This window comes from Phascolarctos cinereus, unplaced genomic scaffold, assembly GCF_003287225.1.
Source record: "Phascolarctos cinereus isolate Bilbo 61053 unplaced genomic scaffold, phaCin_HiC Scaffold_4;HRSCAF=312, whole genome shotgun sequence".
Classification (NCBI taxonomy): Eukaryota; Metazoa; Chordata; class Mammalia; order Diprotodontia; family Phascolarctidae; genus Phascolarctos; species Phascolarctos cinereus.
The window spans coordinates 720,697,941-720,721,281 of NW_027555847.1; the positions used below are offsets into that span (position 1 = coordinate 720,697,941).

At 56.2% G+C, this 23,341-nt stretch overlaps 2 protein-coding genes across 7 annotated transcripts in view; both read left to right on the plus strand.

Moving 5' to 3' along the window:
* Positions 1–3,282, plus strand: part of DEPDC5 (DEP domain containing 5, GATOR1 subcomplex subunit) — a 117,213-nt gene extending 113,931 nt beyond the window's left edge. For all 6 annotated transcript variants that reach the window (XM_020996438.2, XM_020996441.2, XM_020996440.2 and 3 more), the window contains one exon: positions 2,762–3,282. In XM_020996438.2, the coding sequence (XP_020852097.1) occupies positions 2,762–3,054 (293 nt within the window). In that variant the 3' untranslated portion in view covers positions 3,055–3,282. The remainder of the gene's footprint in view (positions 1–2,761) is intronic.
* Positions 3,283–5,818: 2,536 nt separating this feature from the next.
* ANHX (anomalous homeobox) lies at positions 5,819–22,663 on the plus strand. The gene is made up of 10 exons (XM_020996584.2): positions 5,819–6,129; positions 7,694–7,821; positions 7,948–8,071; positions 8,440–8,626; positions 9,376–9,508; positions 10,546–10,844; positions 13,008–13,155; positions 15,547–15,631; positions 16,310–16,396; positions 21,792–22,663. Exons 1-10 carry the CDS (start codon positions 5,878–5,880, stop codon positions 21,876–21,878), a joined length of 1,530 nt encoding a protein of 509 aa, XP_020852243.2. The 5' UTR covers positions 5,819–5,877; the 3' UTR covers positions 21,879–22,663.
* The last annotated feature ends 678 nt before the right edge of the window (positions 22,664–23,341 follow it).

Genomic DNA, 23,341 nt, shown 5'->3' on the forward strand with positions numbered 1-23,341 from the left:
ACAACGCGCCATGTCACAGATCCAGGGCAGCGTGGGCAGTGGCTGCCAAGGTGGCCTTCACGACCTGGACAAATGGTCCAGGCCCGGAGCTCACAGGCCCCCCCCTTTGTCCTCCCCTGGTCGAGCCAGAAGGAAGAGGAGGAGGCCTGGCCTGGAAATCACGTTCCTCTCGACTCTGACCTCAATTGAGTCACCGTCTCCAGGCCTCAGTCACGTCATCTGTAAACTGGGTTAAGTGCCCATTTAAAAATGGGTCCTTCTCCCTCCCCCAGGCTGACCCACAGGATGAGGTGGGGGGAGGGGGAATCGTGTGCACCGTGTCTCACATTGTTGGAAGAAAGATGCTGTCTGCCTCTGCGGTGTGGGAATAGCAGTCATGACGCTGTGAGGTGTCTGACAGTGTGTGTGTGTGGGGGGTGGGGGTGGGTGTGTGTTATTAAAAGGGTGTGATGTGTGGTTATCCGTGTGGGGCGTGTTGTATAAGTGTGTGGTGTGTGTTATGTGTATGATGTATGTTGTATACATGTGTGGCATTGTGTGTATGATGTATAAATGTGTATTGTGGTGTTGTGGGTATGTTGTGTGTGGGTGTGTGTGGCATATGTACATACATGGAAGTGTGTGTGGTGTGTGCATGGTGTATATTGTATAAATGTGTGTGCTGTGTGTGGTATGTGTGGTGTGTATTGTGTAAGTATGTCTGTGTGTGCAGTGCGAGTGTGTATATGTTTGTATGTGTGAGTGTGGGCATGACATGTATGTCTCTGTATGTCTTTTGTGCATGGTATAAGTGTATCTGTGAGTGTGAGCGTCCCTGCCCCCTGGGCAGAATACAGAGCCACCCTCGGTGTTCGAGGATTCAGAAGGCCTCGGAGCAAGGGAGCCTTTGGTCTAGAAGAGGAGGTGGAGGTTCGGAGACTTGGGCCTTGGGCCCTGGGCACCTCGAGGCGAGGCCAGGAGGGGAGAAGGTGTTTCTTAGGGAGCAGAGGGGGAGCCCCGCGTGGCTGCTCCTGATTCCTCGTCCCCAGGGAGACGCGGAGGGCCCCAGTTCACCATCCTGGAGGCTCAGGCAGGGTCCTCTCTCCCCCTCATTACACACAGTGGGTCAGCCAGCAAGCACATACTAAGTGTTTCCTCCGTGGGCGCTGCAGAATTCGGGGCCCACAGGCGCTCCACAGAGGGGACAGCCCCTCTAACTCCATCAGGTGCTCAGGCCAGCCCCCTGCCCTCCACACCAGGTAAGCCCAGGAGGATGTAGAGGAGGGCGCTGCCTCTTGGGGCAGCCTGACTTCTGAGCCTGGCTCCGGCCCTTCTTTAGGAGCCAGGGACCCTGAGCGAGTGTGGTTAGGTGAGGCCAGCCGTGGGCCACGGAGCTAGGAACTGTCCAGCTCCCCACGTGGGCAGGAGATTCGGCTTTGTGTGCCCCTGCTGCTCCTAACTGAATGTGTGACCTTCAGGGAGGGGCCCGAGGCAGCCCGTGCTCCTTGGGGATAGCGCCCCTTGGCAGGAAGGTTCTCCACACTGGGTCTGAAAGAGGCCGTGTTGCCCTTTCCTCTGCTCTCAGACCCCCCCACTGCCCCCCCGGGGCCAAGTGGAACGAGGCTCATCACACTTGCTGTGGCATAATCTTGAGACCCTTCCCTGGTCCCTCTGCCGTGGACATGCTGCAGCTCATCCATGTCTTAGAACCGAACACAGGACTCCCCGTGTGAGAGCAGAGCGCCTCTCTGTGCCTCAGTTTCCCCCTCTGTGAGCCATGGCATTGGACTAGATGCCGCTGGTGTCCCTTTCAGCCCTGACGTCCCACATTCTATGTTCTGGGCTCCAAGACTTGTCCCTTCCAGGTTTCCCCATCTGGGTTCTTTGTTCTAAGGTCCCTCCCACTTCTGATATTCAGTTCCTGTTGGGTGCTGCGTCCTGTGGAGCTCTCCAGAGCAGCATTTCCCCAAATGCCCTTCTCCCTGGTGGCATAGGGATGGAGGGGCCGCACTCGCCTCCCTGGCGGGCATGGTGGGCAGGCAGCACAGGGAGACACGGGGGGGGGTGCCAGCTTCTTTTCCTTCCTGGGAATGGCTTGTGCGGGAGGCGGGGTGTGGAGCCTTGGTGGGGCTCAGTGTGCGTGTGGTCCAGTGAAGCCCTTTGCCCCAACTCTGCTCCCTGCGCTCCCCGAGAGCCACTGCTTCCTTCTGGCTTGGTCCCTGCTCTGAAGGCCCCTGGCAGAGGGATCTGTGTTGTGTTTGGCCCAGAGGTCAGATCTCCACAGGTGGGGGGAAGTACCAAGGGTTCCGTGGTGGTTTGAGGTCTAGGAAGACCTCCCATAGTGGGGCGGGCCACCTCGGGGTGGGGAGGTCTCTCCCTCACCTCGACGCCTTCAGGCAGAGACTGGATGATCCCAGTCACTGGGCCTGCTAGCTGAGGTCCGTGAGTCTGGGGAGCCTGTGATGACCTTCCCCTTTGGGGCCTTGTGCCCCCGAGTTTGACCCTTCTGGGTAATGCCAGGTGTTCCAGCCTTGGACTTGGTGTCTCATCACCCTCCTAGACTGGCAGGGAGCCGCCGCACATAGCACGTCCCCCTGGCCTCTCCCCCTGGGAAGCCTGCCAGTCTGCATGTAGGAAGGGAGGGAAGGGAGGCACTGTGGCCCCGGTGAAGGCAGTGCCTGGGTAGAGGGTGGGGGCTTTTCCGCGGGCTCGTCCGTGTCCCTTCTCCCTCGCTGCCACGGACATGGCTGCCTCACTCGTCTCCTCCTGCCCTCTCTTGTAGGGACCGTCTTCCTGCAGCTGCCCTACTCCAAGCGCAAATTCTCGGGCCAGCAGCGGCGCAGACGCAACTCGACCAGCTCCACTGGCCAGAACATGTTCTGCGAGGAGCGCGTGGGCTACCACTGGGCCTACAACACCATGCTGACCAAGACATGGCGCTCCAGCGCCACCGGGGACGAGAAGTTTGCCGACAGGCTGCTGAAGGATTTCACTGACTTCTGTGTCAACCGTGACAACCGCCTGGTGGCATTTTGGGCCAGCTGTGTGGAAAAGATGCACGCTAGCGCGCCCTGAGGGCCCCGGAGCTGAGGACTGGGCAGCCTGGAAGCAGCCCAATGGGCACTAAGCTGCCCTGGAGGCTGGGGGCCGCCCCACTGCGCGCCGTGAGGAGGCCAGAGCAAAGCTTAGTGGGGCCTCCCTTGTCAAGGGGTGTAAGATAATTCTGTGAAATAATGTATCATATGTCAACACTAGTTGTACATACGTGTAAATATGGGAAAGAGAAATAAAAATCTAATGCAGCCTCCGTGTCCCTGGCCTCATGTGTGGGGCAGCAGGAAGGCACCTGTGGGCCACCTCCACATCAGAGGAGCCCTTGTCCAGGATGTCTGGGGGAGCGTGGCCAGGATGGGAAAGGGGCTTAGGCTTCCTGACCCTTCGCCTGGCCTGAGACTCAGTGTCAAGGCTGGGAGGGGCCCAGACCAGGGGATGTCACGGCTGGGAGGGCCTTAGAGCAGGGAATGCCAGGGCTGGGAGGGGCCTAGGACAGGTGGTGTCATGGCTGAGAGGGCCTCAGAGAATGGCAGGGCTGGGAGGGGCCTAGAGCAAGGGGTATCATGGCTGGGAGGGCCTTTATGACATAGAATATCAGAGATGGGAAGGACCTTAGAACAGATGTCATGGCTGGCAGGGCCTTAGAACAGGGAATGCCAGGGCTGGGAGGGGCCCCGGACCAGGGGATATCAGGGCTAGGAGGGCCTTAGAGCAGGGAATGACAGGGCTGGGAGGGGCCATAGAACATACAGAGCTGATAGGGACTTAGAAGACAGAATGTCTGAACTGGGAGGGGCCCCACAACAGGGGATGTCAGGGCTGGGGCTGGGGATGCTTAGAACAGGGGATGTCAGGGCTAGGGGGGGGGGTTAGAACAGGGAGTATCAGAGATGACATAGAACTTTGAAGGTAAGATGTCAGAGCCGGGAGGGGCCTTAGAACAGTGGACGTGGAGGGGGGGGTGCTTAGAACAAGGAATGTCGCGGATGGGAAGCCTTTAGAACGTGCTGGGCGCAGGCAGGGATGTTTCCTATTTGGAGCCAAAGGATCGGAGGAGAGGTGACTGGTCCAGGGTCACACGCGCAGAGGCAGAGCCCGGACCCCCGGGCAGCCCCCCCCTCAGCGGCCCCGCCCGCGGCAGCGCTGACCTGGCGCTGACCCCCGTGGGGGAAGGGGCCCCCCTCCCGCTCCGGGGCTGTCACCAAGCAGTGGCTACAAAGTGTCGCCCCTGCCCCGCCCCGCCCAGCCCCGCCCTCTGCCCCAGGCGCCACCCCGGGCCGCGACGCCACCGCCAGTCCCCAGACCCCACCCACAGGCCGGGGTCCAAGCCGAGCCTCGAACCTCTGCAGCCCCTGCCCTGAGAGGCAGGGGGCTGCCCGGGACCCGAGCCCGTCCGGCCGCAGCCCAAGCCAGCCGTGAGTTCCAGGTCGGCCCCGCCCCTGAACCCCACCCTTTGGACCTTGGGGGGGGTGCCGCCCACGTTAGGACTCGGGCCTCAGTTTCCCCAGGGCTAGAGGGAAGGGGGAGGGGCCCCGAGGGCTTAGACTCACCGTGTGTGGGGGCCGGGTGCCACTGTGTCCTTCCCCCACTGGACTCTCGAGGGTCTGTGTTCTAATCTCCATCGCAGCCCTGATATCCGCCTTCTAACTTCCCTTCCTGCCGTGACATCCCTAGTTCTAAAGCCCTCCCAGCTCTGACATCCCCTGTTCTAATTTCCCTCCCAGCTCTGACATCCCCTGTTCTAAGGGAAAAGCCTGACTTGACTGTGTGACCTTGGGGTGGTCACACAAACTCCAACTTTGGTGGAAGGACGAGGGGGGACTGGATGGCGTCTGTGGCCCTTTCTAGCTCTCAACCCTCTGCTTCCGACTCAGAAGCCCCCCCCCCACTTCCCGCTTGACCCTCTTCCCTCTCTTGCAGGCTGTCTCATGGAGACTGCTGTGGGCTCCCAGGCGGGGCTCTCTCCAGCAGCGGGTGAGTGGCCCCTGAGGAGGGGGGAGGGGGGCAGGGGGAGAAGGAAGAGGGGAGGAGGGGGGCAGGGGGAGGGGGAGGGGGATGGGGGAGGGCGGAGGAGGAAGAGGGGGAGGGAGGCAGGAGGAGGGGGGAGGAGGGGGGCCCCACGTCCTGCTGAGGACGTGGCCAGGGAGCCGGTGCCCTGGGAAGAAGGCCCTTCTGAGGACCGAAAGCTGCTGCTTTATAAAGGGGAAGGCGCCTGAGGGGCATGAGACAGGCTGTAGGGGCCAGGCCAGCCACTGGCTGGGCCTCAGTTTCTTCATCTGGATTATGAAGGGCTCGGCTGTAGATCACTTCGGACTCTTGCAGCTCTGACGTTCAGTGTTCAAGTTCTTTGTATGCTCCCAGCTCCCTCCCCTGCTCTGAGGCCTCTCCCAGCCCTGACATCCCCTGTTCTAAGCGCCCTCCCAGCCCTCACATCTTCTGTTCTAAGCTCACTCCCGGCCCTGACATCCCCTGTTCTAAGCTCCCTCCCAGCCCTCACATCTTCTGTTCTAAACTCACTCCCAGCCCTGACCTCCCCTGTTCTAATCTCACTCCCATCCCCCACCTCCCCTGTTCTAAGGCCCCTCCCAGCTCTGACATCCCCTGTTCTAAGGCCCCTCCCAGCTCTGACCTTCCCTGTTCTAAGGCCCCTCCCAGCCCTGACATCTTCTGTTCTAAGCTCACTCCCAGCCCTCACCTCCTGTGTTCTAAGCTCACTCCCAGCCCTCACATCTGTTCTAAGCTCCCTCTCAGCCCTCACGTCCCATTCCAAGCTCCCTCCCAGCCCTCACGTCCCCTGTTCTAAGCTCCCTCCCAGCTCTTCTATTTGGGATTCCAGGTGCCAAGATGAAGCATTTCCTGGCCTTGCTGGAGGAGCACAGGGCTTCTCCGGCCCCCCCACCAGAGCTGGTGCATTTGGCTGGAAGGCTGTGCCAAGAGCTCCGGAGCAGCCCTCTTCTGATGCTGGAACCCCTGGTGGAAGCGGTGCTGGGAAGCCCCCACTGGCAGTATTTTCTGTCCAGCATGGATGTGGTCCGAGTGTGCGTCCTCATCCTTGCCGGTCGGGGCCAGCACCAGTCAGCCTGTCGGCTTCTAGAGGTAGGAGCCCGCTGCGTGGTGGGGATGGGGGCAGGAGGAGGCACAGGCCAGAAGGACGTGCCTTCGGAGCTGTGGGGGCCCTCCTCATGTGGGGCAGCAGCTTCAGCCACAGTGGGGCTGAGCTGCACAGAGGGATCCCCGCTGGGAGCGAAACAGTTGTCATAAAGCCCATGCACTTATCCGGAGGCCTAGTGGCTTACATGATTATAACATCACTGCTTTGCTTGGTGATTCAGTCACTGGCTCCGTGCTGGCAGCTCTCGGATCTGTCTCTGCTGACCCCCGAAGGCCTTTCAGACATCTCAGACTGGGCTGCAGTCCACCATGTGTGGAGGGCACCAGTGCCTGACTCCTCGCTGTCTCTCACCCTCCACCTCCTGTCCGTTTCACCGTAGGCCCCCTCCTCTCTCCGACCCTGCCCCCACCCTGGTGCAGGCCCTCACCCTCCCGCCCCTGGACAGCTGCAGCAGCTGCTGGGGGTTCTGCTGCCTCAGATCTCTCCCCCTCCACAGCCCCCTCAACTCAGCTGCCAGAGTGATCTTCCTAAAGCTCAGGTCTGACAGTGTCACCCTCCCTGACTCCCTATGGGCTCCTGGACCGAACCCAGAATCCTTTTTGTGGCATTTAAAAACCTTCATCCCCAGCACCCCCTCATCTTTCCAGGCTTCTCACGCTTTCCTCCCCGACAAGTCCTCTCTGATGCAGCTACGTTCCATCAACAAGGTGTCGTCCCCCGGGCCTGGATGCCCTCTCTCCTCTGCTCTGACTGCTGACATCCCTGGCTTCCTCACGTCCTGCTAAAATCCCACCTTGTTACAGGAAACCTGCTGCAAACCCCCTTCATTCTGCGACCTTCCCTTACATCAAGTGTCTCTGTCTTGTGTGTATACACCTGTCTGTCTGTAGTTAGATGATAAGTTCCTTGAGGTCAGGGCCTGGTTTTTGCCTTTTCTTGTATCCCCGGCGCTCAGCACGGTGCCTGGCACATTTGTCATGCGGTCGTGTCCACCTCTTTGTGACCCCATGGACCGGACTGTCCGTGAGGTTTTCTTAGCAAAGATACTGGTTTGCCATTTCCTTCTCCAGGGAATTAAGGCAGAGTTAAGTGACTTCCCCAGGGTCATACCACTAGTAGTGTGTCTGAGGCCAAGTCTTCCTGACTCCAGCCCTAGTGCTGCTGGCTCCTGGCACACAGTAGGGGCCTAATAAATGTTCATTGACTGCCTAACTGCCTTAGAAAGTTGCCCAGGTTGTCATAGGCAGGAGGAGGTCATCTTGGCACCAAGGCTAACTGTCCATCTAGTACTCTACACTGACCCTAGCAGACCAGTGGACCTGTCGGGCCTTAGTTTCTTCATCTGTGAAATGTAAGTCAATTGGAATAAATCACAGCATCCTGGATCTACAGCTGAAAGGCCCTCAGGGGCCATTTAGTCTAACCCCTTGTTTTACAGAGGAGGAGGTGGAGATTCGGGGAGGTGAAGTGACTTGCCCGAGGTCACACATCAGAGTTAGGATTTGAACCCAGTGCCTCTGAGCCTAAGGTTCTGCCGTTCAATCCCAGCACTGCAGGGAGGCTGGTGAGAGGGAGCAGCTGGTCCAGCTTTGGAATGAGATTCACTATCGCAAGGTCATGGACAAATACCATGTGGACTCCCTGACGCCCGTGCAGAAGTTTCGCTGCAGGAAAAGGTACTGGGGAGCACTGACTGGCCTCTGTTCTGGGGTGGTGGGCTTGGGCACAGATGCAGCAGGGATCGGCCAGGGTGTGGCATTCATGCTCTGCTCCCCTGGGGCCTGCTTCTCTCCCACCCAAAGGAACCCTCCTCCTCCTTCCCTCTGCCCTGAGGGCCCGAAGAGCCGCAACTTCTCCAAAGATGTACGCCAGAAGCTCGTGGGCTTTGCTGCAGGGGTGACCACGAACCCTAACAGGGAGCAGCGGGTAGGTGGGCTGGCTGGGCCTGGCTCCCCTAAATGAGAATAGGGGCAGGTGTGCAGGGGTAGCCAAGATTCTATAGGATTAGTCTAAATGGTCTATCAGGCCCCTTCTGGCTCTGCATCTTGTATCCTCTGAATCCAGGAAAGCCCTGGGCGGCCAAGGGTTAGCCCACTGACAGGGGCCTTACCACAGAGGCAGTTTTGGATCAGTCTCTCAGAGCTGCAGAAGGAGCCTCAGCATTCACGGCGCTGTCGGGTTCACTGAAGCCCTGATGGTAGGGCATTGGGATCCCCCACTGTGGCTCTCGTTGTCTCTGGCTGTCTTCATCTCTGGGGTTCTCTGATTTCTCTCTGCCTCCTTGGGGGCCGCAGGGGAGACTAGCCTTCGAGACGGGCCTGCAGGCCCACCAGATCTATAACTGGTTTGCCAATTACCGCCGGCGACAGAGGTCGTCCCTCCAGAGACAAGCAAAGTTCCTGGCCTTTCCTCAAGGTGAGGGATCTGCACCAGAAGCCCAGCCCTGGCTGGACGACGGACCTTGCAGCCACCAGCCCCAAGGTAGGTCTCCTCTCATTTCCAGCATTGGGGGGACATCAAGGAAAATCCGTCAGCTAGGAAATGCAGAGAGATCTCCTGGCACCACCTTCCTGTCTCCTTCCTGATCCTGTTCTGGAGGGGTGGGGACAGAGAGGTGCAGTGCGGGCCCCCCGCTTGGCTGGCAGTGGGACAGGGGAGTTTATGGGCTTTCCGTGTCCCTGACAAGGTCCTAGCCTCATGAGGGGACTTCACCCAATCTAACTTCCCCATGTTACAAATAAGGAAACTGAGGGCCAAAGCCAGTTGGACTCAGGAGGACTGAGTTAAAATTCTGCCTCAGACATTGAAAAGCTAGCTGTGTGACTTTTTACCTCTCTCAGATTCAGTTTTGTCATCTGGAAAATGAGGATGAAAATAGTGCTTCCCTCCTGGAATTATTGTGAGGTTCAAATGAGATAGTGTATTTGTAAGGTGATTTCCAAACTTTGATCCTCAGGCCAGCTCTAGGAGCTCAACACTATTGGTGTTACTCCCATTTTACAGAAAGGGAAACTGAGACTCTATGGGGTTGGTGTGGTTTGCCCAGGGTCACACAGCTGTTGAGTGCCCGGAGGTGGAGCTCCAACACAGACTCTCCCTCGGGTCAGTCAGGCCCAGAGCTCTTTCCAGCATCCCCTTAGAAATGAGCTGAGGTAGACAGGGCAGTTTGCCCAAGAGCCCCGGACCCCTCTAACTCTATCACCTTTGGGTGTTTCCTTCTCTGCTTTCAGCTGGATTCCAGGGAGATGTTCACCTGGGGCCCCCTCAGGCCCCCCTGGGTCCTTGTGAGCTGGCATGGGAGCCACCCATGCTGGGCCTGAGGTGCCCTCAAGAGGAGGGGCTGGCCAAGCTGCTGGATGCCAGGTAAGGGCAGCCCTTTGGTAAGCCTCTCTCTGCTCCCTTTATGTGCACAGCCTTGCTGGGCACTGAGGCAGGCATTTAGGGGCATGGCCCAGGTGGGCTAGGCTCCCAAGAGCTCCCCATCAACTGGGAAATAAGACAGTCCCACAAAGGGTGGAGATTGTGTGGAGGGAGAAGGAGTCCTAACTTATGGAAGCTACATGAAGGAGGAGGCCCTTGACTGGGCCCGTAGGGATGAGACTTTGAATGACGGGGATGAGAGTGAAGGCGTCAGGGCTGGTGTGACCCAAGGCAAGAAGCCGGGAGCCCTGGAGAACAGAGGCTCGAAGGAGTCCAGTCTGGCTGGGGTCAGGGATAGGGAGGGCCTCGAATGTCAGTTAGGAGCAGTCTTCCATCCCATTCACATTCTGCTTTGTACAGTTGTCCCCAGTGGGTAGCACCCTTTTCTCTGGCTTTTACGAGAAGCTGCCCAGTCTCATGTGATGCTGACCCTAGCCCTTGGGTACCTGAATCCCTGCTTTGCTTTCTGATGGCTTGCAGAATTTTGTCTTTGACGTGGAAGCTCTAGATTTTGACTCTAAATGTTCCTGGGGATTTTCATTGTGGGGTTCTTCCAGGAGATGACCAGTCGATCTTTTCTCTCTTCACTTTGCCCTCAGGTTCTAATAGATTTTTTTTCTGAATCCTGGTTTTCAGAGAGTCCACTGACTCTTAAATTATCTCTCTTTGATCTGCTTTCCACTTCAGTTTTTTTAAAAAAGTGTCAGGTTCTGTTTTCTTCTATTTTTTCAGTCTTTTGATTTTGTTCTAATGTTTCTTGCTGCCTCACATACTCTTTCATTTCTGTTTAGCCAGTTTTTGTTTTCCCCTTTCCTTCCCTGCCGGTCACAGCCTAAGCCAATCTCTTTATCTAACACCAGCACCATGTTCTGTGACCACTCAGAAGCGTTGGGCCTTGGTCAGAGCTCATTCAGAATTCGCATGCCGTACCCTGGCCTGTCTCCTTCGCTGCCTGCCCCTCCTTTTGTCTCTGCCCCCAGGTTTGTGAGAAGCAGCGAGATGCCGGTTGAGAAGCTGACAGCAGGACCCAGCTTCCCTGGAGAAGGCCGCAGCACCGCTATCTGCCCTCCTGCCTCTGCCAGCAGGCCAGGGCCCGTCCTTCCTGCCCTGGTCCCCTGGCCCGAGAGCTTCCTCTTGGGCCCCTGTGAGTCGCTGCCAGACCAGGTCCAGGAGACAATCTATGGCCAAGAGCTGGCGCTCCTGCAGCCTGTCCCAGGAGTGTCCCAGGAGCCAGCCACCATGGGGTCCCTCTCTGCCTTCTGGGACCCCAGACTCTCAGGTCAGAGTGCTGCCTCCCCCCTTCCTGTGGCCTTCTCCATGCATGGGCCCCACAATGCCTGGCTTTTATTTCACAGTAGGAGGGGGTGGGAAGAGTGCATCAACCAGGAGTCCTAGGACCTCGGGGCTGGAAGGAGCCTCAGAGACCATCTCGTCCAGTCCCCTCTTCTGACCAGGGAAAGGAAGGGACTTGCTCAGTATCCAAGGGCCATCTTGTCCATTTCTGGTTTCTCGCTCTGGAACCCCCAAGGAGGAAGGGCCCCTTGGGATCCTCTGGGCCAGAGGCTTTTTACTTTGTTGGAACCCTGGACCCCTTCTCAGGATCATGATTTTAAATGCATAGAGGGGATTACAGAAGAAACCGATTATCTCTAAAGACAATTATCAGTATTGTTTTTAGAAGTTCATGAGCCCGGGTTAAGCAGCCCTCCTCTAGTCAAACATCCTCATTTTTTTTTCAGATGGGAAGCAGGTTTAGAAAGTGAATGGGATTCAGCCTCAGGACACTCTGAGCCAGGGCTGGAGATCAAAGCTTCTGATATCCAGCCCAAGACTGGCCCTGAGCTAGCCTCTAATGTTGTTCTTCAGTCATTTCAGCTCCATGATCCCATCCGGGGTTTTCTTGGCGAAGACACTGGAGCGGTTTGCCATCTCCTTCTCCAGTTCATTTTACAGATGAGGAAACTGAGGCAAACAGGGTGAAGTGACTGGCCCAAGGTCACCCAGCTAATGAGTGTGCCAGATTTGAACTCAGAATTATGAGTCTTCCTGACTCTAGGCCTGGTGCTATGTGCACTGTGGCGCTATGTAGCCGCCAGTCTTTAATAATCTCTGGCCCTTTCCTGCTCTTCCTTCTCAGGAAACTTCAAGGTCCCTTCACAAGACTCAAATGTAGTTTCACTGAAAACCAGGGCCCCCTCCTGGAGTGTGGCCCAGGAAACCCATCCCCCTGGGGCATCAGGCCACAGCACCCCTGGTGAACCACAAGGGAAGAGGCCTATTGTGGGGAGGCAGGGCCTTCTGATTTCACTGTGTGAGGAACTCCTTCTACCAGGGCAGTTTGCCAGCTATTGAGGGCCTAGAGTCCTAGACAGTTGTCTGGGACGTCGAGACCCCCGTGTGACCTGCCCAGGTCACATTGGTAGGAAGAGGCAGAGACAGGACTCAATCTCAGGACTTTCTGGTTCCAAGGCTGGCCCTCTATCTACTGAGTCCAGATGAATAATAGCACAGTGCTTAGAACAGTGCCTGGCACATAGGCACTTAATGTTAATTGATTGATTAATTTTGGAAGGGCTCTTAGAACATGGAATGTCAGAGCTGGGAGAGGCCTTAGAATGGGGAATGTCAGGGCTGGGAGGGACCTAAAAACAGGGAATGTCAAGGTTGAGAGGGAGCTTAGAACAGGGAATGTCAGAGCTGGGAGGGACCTTAGAACATGGAATATCAAGGTTGAGAAGGAGCTTAGAACAGGGAATGTCAAGGTTGGGAGGGAGCTTAGAACAGGGAATGTCAAGATTGGGAGGGAGCTTAGAACAGGGAATGTCAGAGCTGGGAAGGGCCTTAGAATAGGGAGTGTCAGACTGGGAAGGCTCTTAGAACAGGGATGTCAGTATTGGGAATGGTCTTAGAACAGGAAATGTCAGAGCTGAGAAGAGCCTTAGAACATGAATGGTCAGTGCTGGGGTCTTAGAGATCATTTAATTCAATTTATTCATTTGCAGCTGAGGAATCTGAGGCCCAGAGAAGGGTCTCATACCAGAGTTGGGAGGGGTCTCAGAACAGGGAATGCCAGGGCTGGAAAGGACCCTAGAATATCGGTATAGTTGAAGGAAGGACAGCGTTAGCAGACTTGGATTTGAGTCGCAGCTTGGTCATTCCATAAAAAGGAGGCAGCTAAAGTGGTCATCGGGAGAGGCTGGTTTCCTGAGCTGGGGGGGTGGGTCTTGGCTGGGTGGATGGTCAGTGCAGGAAGAGCCCTTTGGCAGGAAGGCAGGTGTCGGTCAGGCAGGCACCCCAGAGTCTCTGAGTTGGAAGGAGCTCTTTCGACGGGACCATCTTGACCAGACAATCCTGAACAAGCAGGAAGATGGACCCCGCAGACCCTTGCTGTCCTCGGGACTCTGCAGAGGTGAGGTTCTTCATTCTGCTTTCTCCACCCCAGGTTACCGGGCTCCACCGGACAGGAGCCCTCTCAGGGCAGGCACTGGGCCCCGTTCTGAAGTGGCCAGAGGACAACCAGGCTTGGAGGTGGGCAGCTTCATGTGCAGAGAAGAGCAGCTGGAACCCCTAGAGTATGTCTTTCCACAAAGGTAGAGTAACAGAAGTGGGGTCCCCCAGGCTTTGGGGCCGTGCACCCTATGAGAAAGGTCCAAGCTGGCCCTTTGTTCACGTCAAAGGAGACATGTTTGCAGCTTCAGTTGCTCCCTCCGGTGCATCCCGGGGAGAGAGGACAGAGGCGGCCTGTCCAGATGGCATCCTTCCTAGGCAAAGCCAAGCTTGGGCACTGGCAGAGTCTCCTTGTCTCTGGCTTCTTAATTATGTGAATCATGCCTACTGTGTGGACACATTCCTCAGAGGTCACCAGATCCTCCCCCCTGTCCCCCCCCCCACAATCCCGTAGAGATGGAAACTGAGACCCAGAGAGGTTGTGATCCTGGGCAAGGTTATAGAGGCAATAAGTGGCAGATGTGAGATTTGAACCCAAGACTTCTGACTCCGTAACCAGGGAAGCCTGGTGCTTCCTACGCCTGGAACCTAGTACAAGACGCTTCTCTGGGCCTCAGCTTCCTTGGCTGCAAATAGAGTAAGTTGAATTAAAAGCACTGACCATCCATGTTCTGAGCTTCCTTCCAGCTCTGACATCCCACGTTCTGAGCTTCCTCCCAGCTCTGACATCCCCTGTTCTAAGGCCCCTCCCAGCTCTGACATTCCATGTTCTGAGCTTCTTCCCAGCTCTGACATTCATTGTTCTAAGGGCCCTCCCAGCTCTGACATTTCATGTTCTAAGGCCTCTCCTATCTCTGACATCTCACATTCTGAGCTTCCTCCCAGCTCTGACATCCCCTGTTTTAAGGCCCCTCCTAGCTCTGACATCCCATGTTCTGAGCTTCTTCCCAGCTCTGACATTCATTGTTCTAAGGCCCCTCCCAGCTCTGACATTTCATGTTCTAAGGCCTCTCCTATCTCTGACATCTCACATTCTGAGCTTCCTCCCAGCTCTGACATTCCCTGTTTTAAGGCCCCTCCTAGCTCTGACATCCCATGTTCTGAGCTTCTTCCCAGCTCTGACATTCCATGTTCTAAGGGCCCTCTCAGCTCTGACATCCCATGTTCTAAAGGCCCTCTCAGCTCTGATATTCTGTGTTCTAAGGCCTCCCAGCTCTGACATTCCATGTTCTAAGGCCTCTGCTATCTCTGACATCTCACATTCTGAGCTTCCTCCCAGCTCTGACATCCCCTGTTCTAAGGCCCCTCACAGCTCTGACATCCCATGTTCTGAGCTTCCTCCCAGCTCTGACATCCCCTGTTCTAAGGCCCCTCCCAGCTCTGACATTCATTGTTCTAAGGCCCCTCCCAGCTCTGACATTCCTGCTCTAAGGCCTCTCCTATCTCTGACATCTCACGTTCTGATCTTCCTCTCAGCTCTGACATCCCCTGTTCTAAGGCCCCTCCCAGCTCAGACATCCCCTGTTCTAAGGCCCCTCCTAGCTCTGATATCCCCTGTCTCCTCCCCTGTTGGGGAATAGTTTGGGGTTTGGCTGAAGGCTTGAATACCTTCTCCTTGGGACTCACTGGACACAGGGAAGGGGGAAACTCTAGGCTGATGTGCTTGCTTTGACCTTGAGTCTGGACTTGGACTCGTGGCCAGGGTCACAAGGCTGGTCAATGTCTGAAGCAGCCCTTGAGCCAAAGTCTTCTTGACTTGACAGATTGAACGCTGCCATCATCTCGCTTGCTCTCGGCCTCAGTTTCTTTATCCTGTTCTGGAAAAACCAGAACAAGACCCAGGGAAAGGGTAGCCCTCTGAGAGGTGGGGTCCTAGCGAGTGGGGTCGGGGTGGAGCATCCTACATACCCAGGAGTGGATACAAAGCACGCGTTGGGGGCTGGGGCACAGAGCCCCCTCTGGGCCTCTGGCAGTTGGCCGGTGGGGATCATTACAGCTCTGTCTTGTGGAGGTGGACCATTCCCATTGTATGGAGGAGGAAACTCAGTCTTTCAGAGCCTGCTCACAGTAAGCTTGTCTCCAAGGACCGATTCCAGTGAGACGATTCCAGTGAGATGATGCTTTGTTATGTCTTGAGGCTCTACATAAAGGTCCATTTGGGTTATCCCCGACCTGTGAGTTGGGGATGGTGGTCCTGACCCACGTGGCTGTGCAGAAAGCCCATGGATGGGTTGTGATTTTCCAGGCGTGGGCTGATCAGCCCTTCACTCGGGCACATTGCAGCCCCTCCCTGATGAGGTCCATGTGACCTCGGCCATTAGCGGTGGCAGTCAGACCCAGTCCCTTCCCACCAGGCAGACCCGGGCAGTCCTGGCCTTCTGGTGCTCCTTTCCAGGGCTTTCCAGCTGTTCCCCTTGCCCAGCCTTTGAGGGAGCTCTGGGACGCTAGCACCACTGAGGCACGGAAGGCAAGCCTGGCAGAGGCAGCCGCCTTCCACGACCAGCGGACCGTGAGTGGCTGTTGTTGTTTTTCAGTTCCTCAGAGATGGTGCTGGAGAAACCCTCGAGTCCCCACCAGGCTTCTGCCCTGGGCCAGCTCCAGCCTTTGGAGTATGGCCAGGTAAGGCTCCCCAGCAGGTGCTGAGTCCTTGTGACTGAGGCAGTTGGGGTTCAGAGCTCTCCTTGACCCCACCCCGCCTGTGAGGGACAGCTGGGCCTTCTTCCTGGGAGCTCTGTGTTCCCCACGTCTTATTATTAACCCTGAGGATAGACCCTCGCAGTCGCAGGGAGCCCAGGGCCTGTCCAGGCCCTCCCCAGAATGCCCTTGGGTCCTCAGGCCCCCTGTCCCCTCCTCACAAGGAGATGCCGACTCTCAGAGACAGGAGGGACCCCAGCTGCCATCCTGGATCCCCACTATGCGTGCATACCTCTGAGGACTGGGAAGCTCACCACTTCCCAGGCAGGCCTTGCGGCTTTGGGGCAGCTGTCATTATCAGGGAACTTTTCCTGATGTCCATCTAAAGCAGCCTCTGTTTCTCCACTCATGGAGGGGAGGGACTGGCTCACTGCTGTCCCCAGCACCTCGCACAGTGCCCGGCACATAGTAGGTGCTTAGTAAAGGGAAGCGATGGAAATGGCTGGTTAATGGTCATTCTCCTGTCCTGCCCTGAGCCTCCTCCTTCCTCTCTAGACCAAACCCTTGCTCCCTTCTTTGACCCTGTATGAGTCCTTTTCCACGGAAGGAGCATAAGCTCCCTGTGGGCAGGGGCCAGGACGCAGCCTTCTTTCTACCCTGCAGAACCACCTGGCCCCTGCAGAAAACCCTGGAGCTGCCCTGGGTGGCCTGGATGCGATGGAGGAGGAGAAGGAGGTGGTGAGCACTCCTGTACGGATGAGGATAGCGGCACTCTGAGAGGAGGTGGGGAGGGCAGTGGTCAGGACCTGGCGGACTGGGGGGCAGAAGCCACGGCCTGCTGCAAGGCTGGGCTGGCGGGGGCCCCTGCTTTCCCTTCCCTGTGCGTTTGTCCCTGGAGAGTGAGGCGTCTGAGCTGGCTTCCTCCGTGCTCCTGAGCAGAAGAGGAAAGAGGAAAGTCTGGCCTCTCTGTTCCCCCAGCCCAGTCTCATTGTGTGCCTGCCTCGAAGCCCTGGGTACAGATGCTGGAGTTCAAGAAGCTGGCACCATGGCTAGGAGCCCATTTGGAGAGCTCTCCGACTTTTACCAATCAGACAATGAGCAATTATTAGGCACCTACTGTGTGCTCAGTACTGGGGAGACAGGCATCCCCAAAAGCCTTTCAAAAATAGAACTGTCTCGTCCTCTGAGAGCTTACATTCTACTGAGGCATATGACATTCAATTCAGTAAGCTTTTATTAAGTGCCTACTGTATGCCCAGCACCATGCAGAGCTCTGGAGAGATAAAGACAAAAATGAAAGTGCCCTTTCCCTCAGGGTGCCTACATCCTAGGCTTTCAGGTTCACAAATCACTTCCCCCTGTGAAGCAAGTAGACCAAGGGTTATTATCATTCCCATTTTCCAGATGAAGAAACTGAGGCCCTGAGAGGGGATTTGGTCACTGAGCTAAGCAATGTCAGAGCTGGGATTTGAACCCAGTTCCCCTGATTGGCTCCAGAGCCCTTTCCACTGGGCCGCTGCAGACTTAAGGTTTTTTAGAGTGGAAGACACCCGAGAAATCCAGTCTGCCTCCTGCCATTTCTTCTCACCCAAACTCCCTACCTACCCAATGTAGGCCGAGGCAGGGCTGGGCCAAGGTCGGAGGCTGAGGGGTGACAAAGCTGGGGCCTGAATCAGGGAATCTGGGCCCCGCCTTACTCCTTCCTGCCTCCCCCCACCTGCTGGCCACCTGCCTTCAGGTAGGGCTAGAACTCAGGGCGTCACAGATTGAGGTTCCCATTTTACAGATGAAGTAAACTGAGGCTCAGAGAGAGATGCCAACTTGCTTGGAGTTCCCCTCAGTCCAGGACGGAGGCTGACGCTAGACTCTTGACTCCCCACCCAGGAAACTCTGCACTTTCTTCCTTGGCTGTCAAAGCCCTGAGGGGCAGCCAGGCTCTAAAGACAACTTTCACTGACCAGCACCTGAGCTGTGCCTGGATTTGGAGCCTAGAAGTAGAGATTTCCTGTCTGGGGGGCCCTGCTGTGAATGGGGCCCCCGGGAGAAGGCCCATCATGTGCTAAGCAAGGCACCCCCAGGAGAGGGGCCCTCATATGCTAGGCATGGGACCCCCCAGGAGAGGGGGGGGTCACATGCTATGAATGGGGCCTCCAGGAGAGGGGGGCTCATGTGCTAGGCATGAGACCCCCAGGAGTGAGGGGGGTCACATGCTATGAATGGGGCCCCCAGGAAGGGGGAGTTCATGTGCTGTGCTGGGGCCCCCAAGAGAGGGGGCTCACATGCTGTGCACTGGGGCCCCTGGGCCTGGACTGAATGACCTGATCAGCCTGTGCCTGAGAGGGAGGTCCCATGGACCCCAGCTGAGGCTAAGGCCGGCTCCAGGGTAGCCCCTGCAGGGACCAGGCCGAGGGCAGAGGTTAGGGGATCTGCCTAGGGTCACACAGATTAGAAGGAACTCAGGCAGAGTTTGAAACTGGTCCTCCTGACTTCATGGCGAGTCCATGCCCCATCGGCTTTGCTGCTGGTTTTCAGACATCCCAGGCACAGGGACAGGATTCCCTGGGGAGGGTTGCAGGGGCTGATGGGCAGTTTAGGTTTGTTTCCATGGCGTCAGATCCACATCTGTTCCAGGGAAGGCCAAGGGCAAAGCTACTGGTGCACTTAACCCAGTTTTACAGATGGGGAAACTGAGGCTCAGAGATCCAAAGTGACCTGTACACATGGTGTGGGTCTCTTCTGGCTCCAAACCTAACACTCCTGAGACGTCAGACTTCTTCAGGAAGTGAAGGAGCTGAAAGGAGGAAGCCCTGACTCAGCTTCCTTGTCTGTGCCCATGGAAGAGGGGGGCCCTGAAAACCAAATGATGTGATTGATTAGGGATAGGATTGGCAGCTAGGTGGCGCAGTGGCACCGGCCCTGGAGTAAGGAGGACCTGAGTTCAAATTCGGCCTCAGACCAAACACTTAACACTTACTAGCTGTGTGATCCTGGGCAAGTCACTTAACCCCAATCGCCTAAAAAAAAAATCACTCTGATTAGGGATAGGATGTAGGAGCCCAGAGGGGCCTGAGAACAGGGAATGTCAAGGCTGGGAGGGGCCTCAGAACATGGAATGTCACAGCTGGGAGGGGCCTGAGAGCCAAATAGGTTCTAATCCTGCTTCTGCCCTCAACTTTCCATGTGACCTTGGCCAGGTCCCTTGCTTCCTTTGGGCCTCAGCTGAATTTCCAATGCGGGTCGGACCTGCCAGTCTCTCACGTCCCTTTCCTGTCTCAGTTCTCCAGAGGAGGCCCTGGTTCAGTGGCAAGGGCCCTGGCTTAGATAGGAGAGGCCTGAAAGGAGAGGCTAGAAAGAGATGATTGCCGGTGTCCCCTCCCTGCTCCATATCTGATGGGGGTGGGCTGGGCTTTGGGCTGGAGTCAGGAAGGCCTGAGTTCAAAAGCTGCCTCTGACACCAGCTGTGCAACCCTGAGAACCCCTTCCCCTCGCTGGGCCTCATCATCTGGGACGATGGCCTCTCAGACCATTTCCAGCTTTAGGGCTACTGGGCCCCTGCAGGCATATCCCAGCCACTTCTCTGGCTAGGGCAGGACCCGCCCCGCCCCACGCTGCTGGCCCCAAAGAGCCACTGTCTCATTGTGAATGCCCTTCTTCTTCCTCTCTGTGGCTTGGCAAGGGGAGAGATCCCTTTCCTTTGTCCGTCTGGCCTGGACTGGTCCTCCAGACACTTGTTTTGTAAAAGGGGGTGGAGGAAGGCAAATGGGGTGAAGGAGAGAGGGGTCGATTTGAGGGGAGGGCCATGGGGACTGCCTCAGTAGCAGCGTCTCTTGGAAGGGCCCTTCTCGGAGCCCACACAAGCTTATCAGATCCTTGCCACCACCCAGTGAGGGGTTAGTACCTTCATTTTACAGATGGACAAAATGAGACCTGGAGAGGGGTAGGAACATGGCCCTTCACACGGCTGGTGAAGGGTAGGGCAGGGATTGGAAGCCAGTGGCATGTAAACAGACAGCATGCTTCTTGACTCTGTACCCTCAGCACATAACAGGACCAGGCATACAGCAGAGGCTTAATAAGTGTTTATTGGATTGAATCTAAGGTGGGTCTCCCAGTTTCTTTCCAGGTGTCTGGAGAAGCCAAGGAGGCCTGAGGTCACATTCTTCCTTTGACCTGTCCTGGATGTGTGACCCTGGTTGTCACTTAGCATCTCACTGGTCTAGGCAGCTTCCCAAGACTCCCAACTTACTGTAAACACTGAAGAAATCCTATGTGTTGATTCGTTCATTGATTCATAAGTTGTAGAGAGGTTGACAGCCTGAATTGGCAGAGGGAGCGTCCTCCTCTGGGACTTGCCGATATCTATGAAATCCTGGTCCAGTCACTCTCTCCTGACTCCCAGGTCTGTCCTCTGCCCAACTGTTCCCCGTCCACCCTGACCGTGTAACAGACAGGCAGATGGGGCTGCCTTCTGTCCTGGACAAATATCTCTAGGAATCTGGATCCGTGGAAGGAGGAACAGAGTGAGAATTAGTTAGGCTCGTGCAAAAGCGGGCTGGACTTGGCTGTCTGTGGGTAGTGAGCTCCCTGTCTTTGGAGGAGTGGTTTGGGCTCCTAGTTAGGGATTCTGCAGAAGAATCAGAGGCTTTAGAGGTTAGAAGGGACCTTCAAGGCCATTTAGTGTCTTTCCCTCCCCCCCCCCACCCTTTACAGGTGAGGAAAAATGAATCTCAGAGATGTCGAATGATTTAGCCAAGGTAGCACAGACAGTTGGGGACAAGGGCAGAGTTTGAAGCCAGGTCTTCTGACGGCTACATCACATGCTCCAGGACTCTAGCTTGGGCAGTGGCTGGGCTCAGTGCTCTCTGAGGTCCTTTCTGGGACTGCGATTCAGGGATGCAGGGCAGCCGGGCCTGAGCTGGAACTGGTCAGCCCTGTTCACATCCTGCGTCATCGTGGGAAGTCTGGGTCATCTCTTGGTGACCCTCTGATGTCTTGGGCAGTGAGCTTAGCCTGAACTCACTGTGGGGGAAGGGAGCATCCAGGGTGGGGCCAGACTCCCATGGATGGGACGGGCCACAAAGCCTTTGGCAGAAGAGAAGGGACAGCATTAGTCTCATTACATTACCAGGCGTGCCTGGCATGTAGTAGGCGCTTAAGATATGAACTGAATTGGGGCAGCTAGGTGGTGCGGTGGCTAGAGCTCCAGGCTTGGAGTCAGGAGGACCTGAGTTCAAATCCAGCCTCAGACACTTGGCACTTACTAGCTGTGTGACCCTGGGCAAGTCACTTAATCCCGATTGCCTCACCAAAAAGCAAAAAAAAAAAAAAGAAAAGAAAAGAAAAAAAGAAGAAATGAACTAAACAGAATTTATGTGAAAGGAATGAATTGATAAAGATGTCCCTTGCTTAGACCCAAGGAGGGGGAGGGGTTCAAATGACCTCCCCAACAGAACATTCTGCCAGCGCCATGAGAACAGAGACTGGTGTAGCCCTAGCATGGGGCCGGACCTGGCACAAGGAGAGGGTTTTCTTATAAATGCATATTCTTTTAAATGCATCCGCTACTCACTACATTGACTTGGGACAGTCACGGTCCCTCTTGGAACCTCAGTTTCATCATCTGTAAAATGAGGCTATCATGAGAATCAGTTGAAGGCATGGACAGATAGAAAGGGCTTTGCAAAGTGCCAGCGAATGGTCAGCAATGAAGCCCTATGCAGCAAGGTCAGCCTTGACAGAATTCTGTCACAGGGTTGTTGTCCCTGGCAGGTATTGGGGTACAAGCTGTGACCATCAGTGACGGTTTGGAGGTGATATTCAGGGTCTGCTTTCTAGTGTCTACGACCGTAGGATTGGAGCTGGGAGGGGTCTCAAGGAGAAGCCCTCTGATTGTGGGTCCCCAAGACTCTTCCCATCATCTCAGGCCTCTCTCAGAGCCAGGAGGGACTCTGGGGCTACAGGGGAGGAAGCAAAGGCTGAGAACATCTAAATGATGTCCTGTGGCCAGTAGGCGTCAGCTGGGGCGTAGGGTGTCTGAACTGGAGGGATCTTAGGGACCAGACTTCTTCATTTGACGGTTTCAGAGGGGAAGGGGCTTCCCCAAGATGGCGCAGCCTGGGACATGACTCTGTGTCTGCTGTTCCAGGTTCCAGGGGACTCAGAGCAGACCTCCAGCGACACTTTCTGGGCCGCCCTGCTGTTGTTTGAGTTCGCAGGGGGCAGCCGGGTCTGAGGTGCTCCTGGCGGATGGCGCGGGGGTCTCGGGCAGACAGCCACTTGGATTCCCCGGATTCCCTCAGCACTTGGCGTGGTTTTCCTCCACGTTGGAGAGGAATGCTAAGCCCACCCTTGCAGGCACCCACTCCTGGGGGTTCTGCGGGGCCAGTTTTCTGTTCTCATTGTGAGTATAGGGGGGAGCTGTGGCCTTTTTGCTCCCCCCGGGTTGGTTCTTAAGGCCTGTTTACGGGGGGACAGAGTTCGGCCTTGCCGATTTGTTGGTCGGTTGTAGCGATGAAGCTGTGTCCAGGCAGACTCTCCGAGGTGGGTGTGTTCCTCCACTTCGGACGAAGCCAGCACCAGGTCCCACAGGTGTCCCCAGACCCCAGTGGCTCAGGCCTCTCACCTCTCACCGGGCTCTGCACTAGATGAGTTTGGTGACCACCTGTCCTGGCTAATTTTTCCCTCCTTGCCTAAGGTTAGCTGGAGGGCTCTGTTCTCAGCCCCCAGGGCTCGGGGACCTCTCTGTTTCAGTCTGCCCTCCAAACTCCTGGGGGCTGACAGGAGTGGAAGCTGATGCCTTTCAGACACCAGCATCAGCCATCCCCAAGGTTGGCCATTGCCATCCACATCAGGGAAAGCCACGACCCACGCCATGGGTCCCATTTGGGGCATCGAGCCCAGGAGTGGATGGACCCCCTTTTGGCACAGTCCAGGTTTAGGGAGCAAGGAAGGAGGGAAGTATGTTGGCTTCCAGTTCTGATGAAGTAAGTTTGCCAAATAAAGGTCATTGAAAGCACATGCTTGGGTCTGGTGATTGACAGTGGGGAGCATGGCTGGGCTCAAGGGAGGAGAGGAGAACATTGTAGAAGGGGCTCCCTAACCTGGCCAGAGTCAGTGTGGACACCCCATGAGATTACACACTTCTCTGTTGCGCCTCCTTTCTCCCCTCCCTCTTCTGCAGAGGAGAGATCGCCGGACTCGGGCATCAGGAGAACCGGGTTCTGAGATTGAGTCCACTCAGTGAGCCTTCCAGCTCAGAATCTGTGAGCCTGGAACCACAGGCAAGCCAGGGTCTCTCAGGCCCTCAGTTTCCTCATTTGTAAAACGCATTTAATAATACTGTCACTGGCTAACTCCCTGGGCTGTGCTAGCACAGACTGTCTGGGAATAATCCTCATCCTCCTGCCTGCAGCCCCTTCCTCACAATGCACCAAAAAGGTTGTCCCCATTTTACAAAAGAGGAAACTGAGGCTCAGGAGAGTGATGTGATTTGTCGGAAAACACATGGCCGACCAGAACCTGAACTCGGGTCTTTAGACTCTAGGGCCCCTTCCTACCTGGCGTCGATCGTCAGAGGTGGAAGGAACCTTAGGCCTGACCTCACGAAGGGGGAAGTGGAGGCCCCAAGGTCACATGGGCCTGGACTCAAACCCTGGCTCTTTCAGAAGTAGCACACTGGACTCACGGGGGCACAAG

What these genes read in the sequence shown, in the direction of transcription:
- ANHX (XM_020996584.2), top strand. Translation starts at nt 5,878, where the DNA reads ATGAAGCATTTCCTGGCCTTGCTGGAGGAGCACAGGGCTTCTCCGGCC. An exon ending in AAGTTTCGCTGCAGGAAAAG is followed by an intron (nt 7,822 to 7,947) that starts GTACTGGGGAGC and finishes TCCCACCCAAAG; the next exon opens with GAACCCTCCTCCTCCTTCCC. An exon ending in GCCAAGCTGCTGGATGCCAG is followed by an intron (nt 9,509 to 10,545) that starts GTAAGGGCAGCC and finishes CTCTGCCCCCAG; the next exon opens with GTTTGTGAGAAGCAGCGAGA.